This window comes from Kogia breviceps, chromosome 9 (genome assembly GCF_026419965.1).
Source record: "Kogia breviceps isolate mKogBre1 chromosome 9, mKogBre1 haplotype 1, whole genome shotgun sequence".
NCBI lineage: Eukaryota > Metazoa > Chordata > Mammalia > Artiodactyla > Physeteridae > Kogia > Kogia breviceps.
In genome coordinates, this window is record NC_081318.1 from 24632749 (window position 1) to 24644185 (window position 11437).

The 11437-nt window shown below is 40.3% G+C and overlaps 1 protein-coding gene across 3 annotated transcripts in view; it reads left to right on the top strand.

Moving 5' to 3' along the window:
* The window catches only part of ZNF800 (zinc finger protein 800), a 157271-nt gene extending 155643 nt beyond the window's left edge, over positions 1-1628 (top strand). For all 3 annotated transcript variants that reach the window (XM_067042253.1, XM_059074208.2, XM_067042254.1), the window contains one exon: positions 503-1628. In XM_067042253.1, coding sequence (XP_066898354.1) covers positions 503-689 — 187 coding nt within the window. In that variant the 3' untranslated portion in view covers positions 690-1628. The remainder of the gene's footprint in view (positions 1-502) is intronic.
* The last annotated feature ends 9809 nt before the right edge of the window (positions 1629-11437 follow it).

Consider the following 11437-nt stretch of genomic DNA (forward strand, 5'->3'; position numbering starts at 1 on the left):
CCAGCATTATTTTAATAGCAGGTTAGTATCAACTCTAAGAGAAAGACTATAATCGTATTTTTGGATATAGGATATTCCCGGTTTCTCCTTAATTTTTTTCCCCATTTTCTTTGCCTGTTGTTTTTTGCTGTTACAGATACTGCACTAAATACCCCATATGAAATTTTTGCATGTGTTCATAATTACTCCTTAAGGGAAAACTCTAAAATTAGAATTTCTGGGTCAAAGAGTATTAAAAAATTTAAGGGTTTTGGTACATTTCCCTAAATCGCTAAAAACGTGTATAATGACACTTCAATTCGATGCTGTTTTCCTCTGATCAACACAGGTTTATCTCCTGTGTTTACGTGACAGACAACCTGTTGGGCGGAAATGGCATCGCGCCGAGTTTGGGTTGGCGGCTCCTTGATTAGCTGGGAGGCGCCGGCGCGTTCGGCCCGTTTCTAACCGGCGTGTCTTTGTCTCTCTCCCTGGGGACCGCTGCCGCCCGTGCGGGCCGAAGCCTCGGGAAGCCGTCGCCCCGCAGCGCCGCCGCCCTGCGCCCGGCAGCCCCGGGGAGCCGCTGCCCTCCCGCGGGCGCCGTCACCACGCGCCAGGCCGCCGCCAGCTGCCGCGCCAAGCTCCGCGGCGGCGCCGCCCGGGAGCGCCAGCACGCCGCCCGCGGCCTGGGGAAGCCCGCGCCCCCGTGAGCGCCGCCGCCCGGCCGCCGGCGGACACCGCCGCGCCCGGCACAGCCCAGTACCTCAAGCCTCGCCCGTCACGCCTCTCCTCCCCGCCAGACCCGCCACATCCGCCAGAGCTCTCGAAGTCCACTCGGGCGTCGGCGATCTCCCTGGGGTCCTCAGCCATCGCAGACCTGCAGTCCCCGCGCGCTTTACCGAAATCTGTCCCACGCAGCCCCTCAGGCGGACCGTGTGCCTTAGGGCCGGCGGGTGGGGAGGAAGGCCTCCCTGCTAGTCGCTGCTACTTGCTGAGCAGCACTTCCTCACCCCGTCTGCCACAACCCCGGCTTCTCTGAGAATCTTGCCACTGGACGATACCATCCTCTTTTCCTCCTCCTCGTAATTTGTCAAGTTCCTTGTGAGCTTCTTTCATTATTAGTTCTTCAAAAACTAGCTCCCACTTTCGTCTTCACTTCAAATCCCATCATCAGCAAGCTGGCGACCCGCACTTTCTGGAGTCGTGTGACGCATAACTGTGGTTAAACTTGAACTCCAACCTCCGGTCCAGTCCTTGTAACTTCCTCCCCAGTGACCATTTCTTTCCTTCGGAATCAGCCCTTGCTCCCACGTTCTTGACTGCCATCCCAGGGCATCCTCAACTGGGTTTGCGCTGAGGCCGGTGCGTCTCCTGGGCTACTCTTAGTCTGTGACTGAGCACACTCGGGGTATTAGTGAGACGCCAGGACTCCTCTCAGGAGCAGCTTGGGCATGGGGACTCCTCAGCAGCCTGGCTGAAACTTTCTTAGACCCGTGCTGCATGCAGTCTAAGGCTCTTCTTGCCCAATCCCCTCTTCTTTCCTAGGTGCCAGACTTGAATTATGATATGAAGACCCCGCCCTGCTCCTGATTCCTCCCCTTTGTCCTGCACAGATGTTCCCTCAATAAAACTCTTCTAAGTTGAACCCTGCCTTGGTGTCTGCTTCTAGGAGGACCTGAGCTAACACATTATCAGACATTCCACTCTGATGACCATCTTCCTATCCTCCTGGATCCCTTGTTCACTGACAGCTAATTCATTAACCTCATTTTCCCACTTTATCAGCTTGTGTTTTGGATTCACTTCCTTTCTTGTCTAGCCTAGATCCCATGATCCCTCACTGTTACTATCCTCCTTGAAATACAGTGCCCTCAGTAGTCTTGAGCCTCAATTTCTTCCAGTTTACTTTCCTGGTAAAATCCCCACTCCAGATGAACCTTACCATCTCCTTGGCCTGACTGGGACAATTGGACATTTTCTTTAAGAAAAATCACACAACACGGTCAGCTAGTTTTACTTTGAATCCATTATCTCAAACCTCAGATGGGTGCTATTGTTCCTACTGTAGTCTTAGTTTCCCACTTCTAAAATGACTATTTATACCTTTTCAACTCTCCTCAAATTTTCTGATCCTCTCCTCCCTGTTTACTTTACATTTCCCTTGGAAAATAGAAGATGTACAAACTTCATCTTCCCAGCACAAGACCCTTCCACCCCCAACCCAGCTAGCTCGGCAACCACCAACTTCCTTTTTGTGACTATGGAGGAAGTTGCAAAGTCCAGCCCCTCCTCTTGTGCTCTGGATCCCAACCCTTCCTGCCTTTTCATGGACTTTTCTCCGTAGCTTTTCCCTTTTCTTCTGCATTATTAATCTGTGTCTTGAATGGATCATTCTCATCAGCCTGCAAACATGCTCCAGTGTTCTCCATCTTAACCAAAGCTTCCCTTGTGCACATCTTTTCCACCTATTAGCCATTTCTCAGCTGTCCTTCATAACCAGACTTCTTTATGGAGTTATCCTTATAGATTGTCTTCATTTTCTAATCTTCTATTCACTTCTCAATTCACAATGTGACTTCCCCACCACCACTACTGAAAGTGCCCATTTCAAAGTCACCAGGCACTTCCACATTACCCTATCCAAAAGGATACTTTCCTGTCCTCACCTTGACCACTTCCTGCTTCTTTAAAGATGATCTCTTCATAGCCAAGACACTATTCTGTCCAGGTTTTCTTCCTGCTTAACTGTTCACTCCTAATGTTATGCTCTATCTCCCGCCTAACTTTGAAAAGTTAAGGTTTTTCACCTCCTTTGGGTCCCTCTTTTCTTTCTATGTGCTTTTCCCAGGAGGATCTTTTCCATTTTCATGGATTTAAGTACTGGCTTTATGCTAATGAGTTACAAATTTATGTTTTCCACTTTGACCTTTCCTCTAAGGTTTAGACTCACATATCTAATTGCTTGCTTGATATCTTCCTTTGAATGACTCAGATCTTTCAAACTTAACATGGCCAAAATCGAATTCCTCATTCTCACCCCAAACCTGTTTACCACATCTTCCCTATTACAGTAAAAAGTACCACTATACAACCAATTGCTCAAGCCAGAAACCTATGTATCATCCTAGATTCCTTTCATCTCTCCCCTACATCAGATAGACTGGCATAATATACCCATTTGGTCCCCCAAATAAATCTTTAATCTGTCTGCTTCTTTCCATCTTCAATGCCAACACTTACTTCTAATCACTATTTTTTTCTCACCTGATTGTTATGACAGCCAGCCTACCTGTTTTCTCTGCTTCCACTCTTGACCCATGACCCACTTCAATACATTCTTCATAGAGTTGCAACAGTGACCTTACTCCTAAATTGAATTGAGTAAATTGTTAGATAAAATCTAAACCCTTTACTGTGACTCACAGAGTTCTGCACAATCTGATTCCTACCTATCTCTCCAAACCTATCTATGCTCCTCTTTTTATTGCTCACCATGATGTAGCCACACTGGTTCCTCCAACATGCCAAGATCTGCACCTCAGGGGCTTAGTAAATGCTGTTATCTTTGCTTAAGCTTCTCTCCTGGGCTATCCTCTCCCCAACCACAACCCTTTAGATAACTTCTTAAATACAACATCTTAAAAAAGGCCTGCCCAGGGCATTGTTTGCAAATAGTCCTCACCTCTCTCCTCCTATTTCCTATCTCACTTTTTTGTTCCTTTGAATTCCTTATCTCAATTTGTAACATTATTTATTTGTTTATTTACTTTTTATGTCTGTGTTTCCCATACTGGAATGAATGAAAGAGACTGTGTCTGGATGTCTAGGTTCTTCCACATTGTATTCCTAGCCCCTAGCACAATACCTAGCACATATTAGGTGAACAATAAATATCTGTTAAAGGAATAAATGAACACATTTGCTCATTTTTCTGTTGGGTGTTCACTTTTTATTAATTTGTAAGAACTCTTTATATATTAAAACCACTAACCACTAATAATTTGTTTATTCCATTTGCTGCAGATATTTTGCCCCTTGTCATATATGTGCCAATTTAATTCATGATGTCTTTGATATATAGAAATATTACATTTTTTATTTAGATGAATCTATCTTTTCTTTCATGATTTCTACTTTTGGTGATATGTTTGAAAAAGTCTTCTTCCAGCTCAATGTTATATGAATAGTTGTCTATGTTTTTTTTTTTTCTTTTAATTTTTTTAGATTTAAATCTTTACACCAAATGGAATTTATTTTTGATATAGATGTGATTAAGGCTCTAAATATTTATTTAGTTGTTGCATCATCACTTATCGAAAAAGCCCCTCTTCCACTGTTTTAAAAATTCCACATTTATCAAAAATTAAATTCTTATATATACTTGGAGTGGTTTCTGGATTTATTAGTTATTTGTTTATTTGTTTGTTTTGTTTTGGTATCCTTCTCTATTACTGAACCATGTTGTTTTAATTATTGTCATTTTATAATTTGCTTTATTGTGTGATTAACTTTTTTATGGGGTAAACATTACTCTTCTTTTTCAAAATGTTTTCAGCTATATTTGTGCATTTATTCTTCCAGGTAAACTTTAGTTATAGTTTGGCCAGTTTCCATAAGAAATTGGCATTTTGTTTAGAATTGCTTTAACATTATAGATTAATTGGGGGGAAATTGCCATCTTTGCAATAATAATTTTCCCATTCAGGAACTTGTCGCATGTCAAGGTTATTGAAGGCTTCCTATATATTTTTCAATAATTTTGTAGGTCCTGCATATTTCTTGTTAATTATATTATTAGATATTTTATATCTTTGTTGGGATCATTTTCACATTATGTTTTATAACTGGTTGCTCCTTGTTGGGTCAAGCTATTGTTTCTGTAATTGGTAACTTTTCTGAACTCTTTCATTAATTTTTCTAGGTGATTCTCTTCTAAGTAGACAATCATTTGCAGTATAATTAATAGTAATTTTCTTTCTTTACAGTATTAATACCTCATATGTTAAATATATGATGGTATTAATTTTGTTCTTATTCCTGACTTTTTAGGAATACCAGTAATATTTCACCAGCTTTTAATATTAGCTGTTCGATTGAAATAGAGTTCTTTACCAGACTAAAGAAGTGGTCTCCTTGTTCAAGTATACAAAGCATTTTATTAAAAGTTGTTGTTGAATTATATTAAACATATTCTGGGCACTAGAGAAGATCATGTGGCCTATTTTTATAATAAATTATATTACTAGATATCTCAATATTGAATTATTTTCTGCATGAGATGTATCCTATTTCATCATGGGTATTTTTGTTTTCTTTTTCCTCTTTTAGTACAATCATGTTGAATTCAGTTCCTTACATTTTATTTAGGATAATTGCATTTATATTCATGAATAAGATTGGACTATAGTTTTACATTTTTAAATTCTATCTTAAACAGTTTCAAAAAAATGTTGTTCCATACTCTAGATTAGTATAGAGTGTAGGAATTGCCTGTTCTTTGAAGGTTTGGAGGAACTCACCCATAGCACAGTTTAGTCCCCAAGCTTTTTTCAGGGTAAGTGAGTGGAAGATAATTATCTGAAAAAATTTAAATTTTCTTCTATGGTTTTGGCTTAGACAGGTTAACTACTATTTCTTGAGTATCAATTTTAAAAAATAACAGTTTTAATGAAAATCATGCATTTTCATAGAATTTAAAAATTTGTTAGCAGTTCTCAACATATAATCTTATAATTGGAAATATTTTTCTCTATATTAATAATTATAGCTCTTTCCTCACTTCTAATCTTTTTAGTTGCATTTTTCTTTCTTTTATTAGACTTGGTAGTCTTCTAAAGGAATCAACATTAACTATTTTTTCTGTTTTGTACATCATTAATATAACTTTTAATTGTTTAAAATTCCTTCTTTATTTTCTTAAGTTTGTTTTGTGTTTTCTGAATATTTCTTTGTAATTAATGTTTTAGTTCATTGATTTTTACTTCTTTCTTATTTAATAATAGGACACATAAGGCTATACATTTATCTTTGAGCACAACTTTGACTGCATCTCCAAAGTTTTTGTATGTAGTCTCTTAATTGTTGCTACTTTAAAAATAATGGATTATAATTGCTGTTTTTATTTCATTTTGACTGGTGTTATTTAGGGTAGTGTTGTGAGGTTTTTTTCTTGTTAATTCTGATTTCTTTTTAATAAAGAATAAATTTATTAATATTTATGTTGCTATTTTAATAAAGAGGTAATTTTGTTTGGAAAAAGTGAAATTATCTGTGAAGTTGAATTATCTCAAGTTATATGCAAGCATTATCTAGAGTTCCTCGTTATGAGATCCTACCACCAGTGCTGACTAGTGGTGACTATACTAGTTACTGACAACAGGGCTTTGGTATACCATTAGTGTCAATAATTTACTGGAATTGTGATTTCTATATAATATCCTAGTTACTCATGTAAAAGGTGAAAAAAGAGCTTTAATACTGTTTACTGCTTCAAAAATCCTCAGGTAATATGGAACTTAAATGATCATCTAATAATTAGAAAAACTCATTATTAAAGTTTATGAAATCCGGAAGGATTTGAAAATTGTGAACAGGGAGTTTGAAAATTTGGGCCTTGGAACAAGTTTTCTTTTATATTTGGAAAGATTCATTTTAAAAATATTTATTTTTATACTTACAAATGTAATTCATGTACCTAAATAAAATTAAAATTACCTATAAGCTATCAAGCAGTAAAAAAAGCACTGTTAACATTTTGTTGTATTTCCTTCTAGGACTATTTCTGTACATCTCTTTTTTCTTTCTTTCTGTTTTTTTTTTTGGTGGGGATGGGACTCATGTTCTTTTGCATTTTGGTTTTGTTTTTTTTACTTATTATTTGTTAGCATTTCCCTATGACATAAAGAAGTAGTGATGATTGGGAATTAATTTATTTCAGTATTAGTAGCATAAGGATTGGGTTCTTCCTGCTGTGGTTTCTACTGCCCAGACTACTTGCTTTCCAAGCCTGGTTCTTGAAGACTTCCCTGATAATCTTCCATTTAATTATTTTATTTCTGTCACTTGCACTCAAGAACTCTGGCTGTTATAGTGATTTTGTTTCATTTGATTCATAGCATTTTCAGAATGCCAAGAGATATATTATGCATGTGTGTACAGGCGTGTGCATGAGCACACACACACCTAGGCACACACACACCCATACAAGTGTGGAAAATGTCACCTACTTTATTTGCCTATTTGAAGATTCACAGGCCACATTCTTATATTAAAGGCTCTGTGAAGTTCTGCATTAAAGAAAAAATTTGCATTTCAAACATTTCATTACAGAATACTGTACTTTTTCCTGGTAAAACTGGTAATATTTTTTAATAAAATTTCATGAAATACTGATTTTGTTTCTTAGCTTAGCAACAGCTTGGTGGCCCTTCCTCTTGGTTTCCACACATCAGTATTAGTTGAACTAATATTGACTAGCATATTGAATAAGTTTATTTTCTGGTGCCTCGTCTTGTGTGCTGACAGGTTAGTCCCAGCAAGGCCTAAGGATGTGATCTCAGGATTGCCCTCGGACCCAGGTAAGAGAGGCCCTTGCTTTGGGCCCCACGCTTTGCAGAGCCCTGCTCTGGCTCTCTTTCAGTTACTCTTGAAGAGTCTGTGGATCTGAGGGAATATGCCCACCTAGACCCTGAGCACTCTTCTTTAGACTGCATTCTGGGTGCCTGGGATCCAGCATTCTCAATCCAAACAGCCTCACCTTCTAGAGCCTCTTCTGGTCCATCCTATCATGCCAGTTGAATACCTTAGTCCTGAAGGGGGGCCAAAGGATGGCTATTTGCAGGGGTGTGACACAGCTTGGTTCTGCAGGCTGGGGAGTCCACATAGTTGCATGTGAGGCCCCTCGAAGTGTGGGATGCAGCTGGGGGTATGGGATAAGGACCAGTTATGATTAGGCCACCATGTGTCCAGTATAGGACACTGAGGAATCCAAGGATTCTTAACTTGAATGCAGCCTTCCAGGAAATTATGAAGGTATATATGTTATCATAGAACAATAGAACTCATTTAATAGTTTGTTGGCTTGGTTTGTAAATTTGAAAATATTTGGATGTATGATACGTAAGTCTCTACTTTTCTCTTGTTCTGGCCCCTGTGGATATTAGGGGTGAGATTGGTGCTCAGAGGGCTAGAAACAAAAGTTACAGTCCTGGGGACAGTGGCACATTGGAAAGTCTTGGGGCCTCAGAGGAAGGTGGCTGTAGGGGGCCACTTGGGTGATAGAGCCCTGTATGGCATGAGATAGGTAGATAGATAGATAGATAGGAAGAACTCTAGGGCCTCACGGAGCCCGAAAGCTTGGCCTGAAGCACCAGAGCCTTCTGTATTTGAATGAACCACAAACTGGATGATGAGTATCTTAGCAGTGATCATGGGTCACAGTGGATTAAAGACTAGAGGCCCTTACTCCAAGTCCTAGGCTTTCCAGAGGCCTTCAGAATTCTGTACTCTCAACAGTCTTGCAAAAACATGACTGACTTTGATATTTCCTCCCCACACACTGGTGAGTGGGAAGTTCAGAATCAGATTTAATTTTACTTAGAAAATTAAATAATAGCACATCTCTTATACCTGAGTGAGGTGGTATGAGTCACACGGTTGTAATAAGCGCAAAATGGTGCAGAAAGAAGCACAGAGTGTCTTGGAAGAGTAAAACAGAGGGACCTCCCTTGGTCTGGAAGTTCAGATTAAGTTTTTGGAAGAAGTAACATTTAGCTGAGGGATGAACAATGAGCAGAGTTTTCAGGGACAGCATTCAAGGGAGGTCAAAAAGGGCACTGCAAGCAGGAGGGAAGACTGTACAAGGAGGTTGGAAGTGGGGGAGCGCATGATGAATTGGAACTGAGTAAAGGTCTGTGTGGTATGGGAGTTGAAAGCAAGATGGACAGTGCGGCCAGATAAGACAGGAGAGGAATACAGAGGCCTGATCACACAGGGCTCTGTAAGCCATGTTGTGAATTTCAGGAAAACAACAGACCATGGTTTCTGCCTTCAATGAACGCATGGTCTAGAGGAGAAAAAAGTCTAGTAAAACAATAATTAAACACAAAGAGGTAAGTGCTACACTAAAGATATGCTCACTGTTATCTGGGATCCTGGGAAAAGGAGCAACCTAATTATTGCTGAGTGAATCAGAAGGGTTTTTCAAGGACTTGAGTGCTTGAGTTGAAACTGCAGGTTGGAGTGGGAGTTTTCCAGTAAACAAAGAAATGTGAAAGAAAGAGAAAGAGAAAGGGAACAGCAAGGGTAAAGATGTGGGGGTTAGAAATCATTCATATGGATGGAAGTAAGGTGCATGCCTTGTTAAGAGCTTGGATGTTTTCCTCTGGATGATAGCAAGTCTTTAAAGACTTATGAGTTAGGACGTGGCATGATTAGAAAGATCATTCCAAGGACAATGCAGAAGATGAGTTTGAGGGACATGAAACTGATGCAGGAGGACATGGTAAAAATTTATTGCCATAATACAGGTGAGAAGTGGAGTTCCTGAAAGAGAGAATCGGTAGTGGGGGTAGGGAGAAGATCAGAGGATGTTTTGGAAATGGAAGGAACCAACTGGTTTTCCCAGATCTTTGTGCCTTACTCTCACCTTGGCTTCAGACAACCAGTATATTAAAAATTGGCCAATCTGTGAAAGAAAGGAGTCTGATGATCCAATTACAGTAATGCATCAATGACTGATAACAGCTAGATGTCCTTTCTCAGAGGGCTTTAAAATTATACGTCTGGGAGTTCCCTGGCGGTCGTCTAGTGGTTAGGATCCGGCATTTTCCCTGCCAAGGCTGGGTTCAATATCTGGTCGGGGAACTGAGATTCCTGAAAGCTGCTCAGTGTGGCCAAAAAAAAAAAAAGTCTGAAAAAGAATGAATAATGAATATATATATACATGTAACGGAATCACTTTGCTGTACACCTGAAGTTAACACAACATTGTAAATCAACTATACTCCAATAAAATTTAAAAAAAATAGAATATGCCTGGAATGGGCAATGAATGTGGAATGATGGAATTTAGATGCTTTGGATCTTGGTAGGGAGGTATTTACTGGGTGGGAAAAGGAAACAGAATCTTATTGCTCCTCTTAACATCAGTGGTTTTCACCTGGGGGCAATTTTGCCCTCTCAGCAGACATTTGGCTGCCTGGAGACATTTTTGGTTGTCACAGCATGGGGTGGGAGTGCTAGGGGTTAGAGATAAGGTATAGATGCTGCTAAACATCCTGTAATGCACAGGACAGTTCCCCTCCCAGCTCCTAAAACAAAAAATTATCCAGCTCAATAGGCAATATTGCCAGGGTTGAGAAACCCTGCCTTAAACCATGGCATGAGTGGCTCTATATTGAGACTTGCCCTATCTCCAAGAGTTACATACTTATTAGATTGAACAATCATGACTTGAGGGAGGAAGCCATAAAGTGACTTCTATTCTTGTCTTTAAACTCTTCCTTTAAAATGGTCTATGGGGCTTGTTCTGGCCCTGGCCTTGGATGAAAACGGGCCGATCTCATGAATTTTCTGGTCACTGTTCTACAATGAAAAATGTCCTTTATTCATTTTAAACCACAGAGCACATTCTCAGTTCAGTAATCAAAATGTCTAGTCCCTTGTAATAATCAAAACTCCAAGCTTGACTTAAGAGGACAACGGTTTGGCAAGCTTCTTTCCCCTTTCCTGGTAGTGGTCCTACCCCTCTCCTAGCTTGTCCAACCTTTGGGGTTGGAACGTGGGGTGAAGAAAGGGAATATGGGCCCGGGACAGTTCTTAGTGAGCCGATAGAGTTGCGAGTTGGTGTGGAACTGGCTGGAGTGCCTGGCCAGTGCTTACAGCTGATTCTAGCTCCTTGGAGATTTCCAGGGGACCTCTCACCTGGAATTCCCTTCTGTAAGATATGCACTTTCCTCTAGCTCAGGGCTTCTTGAAAAATCATCAGTGGAGGGACTTCCCTGGTGGCGCAGTAGTTAAGAATCCGTCTACCAATGCAGGGGACGCGGATTTTATCCCTGGTCCAGGAAGATCCCACATGCTGCGGAGCAACTAAGCCCGTGCACCACAACTACTGAAGCCCATGCACTTAGAGCCCGTGCTCCGCAACAAGAGAAGCCACCGCAATGAGAAGCCAGTGCACGGGCAACCAAGAGTAGCCGAGTAGCCCCGCTTGCGGCAACTAGAGAAAGCCCGCACGCAGCAACGAAGACCCAATGCAGCCAACAATAAATAAATAAATAAATAAATAGATTGAAAAATAAATCATCAGTGGTGAAGAACCAGCATTTTTTTGAGCGTGTGTGAAAGAAAAAGAATGGGACAATTAAACACAACATTGTTATTCAACTATACTCCAAAATAAAATAAAAATTTTTTAAAAATTCCAATTCTTTCCAATCTGCCATGGACCAATAGT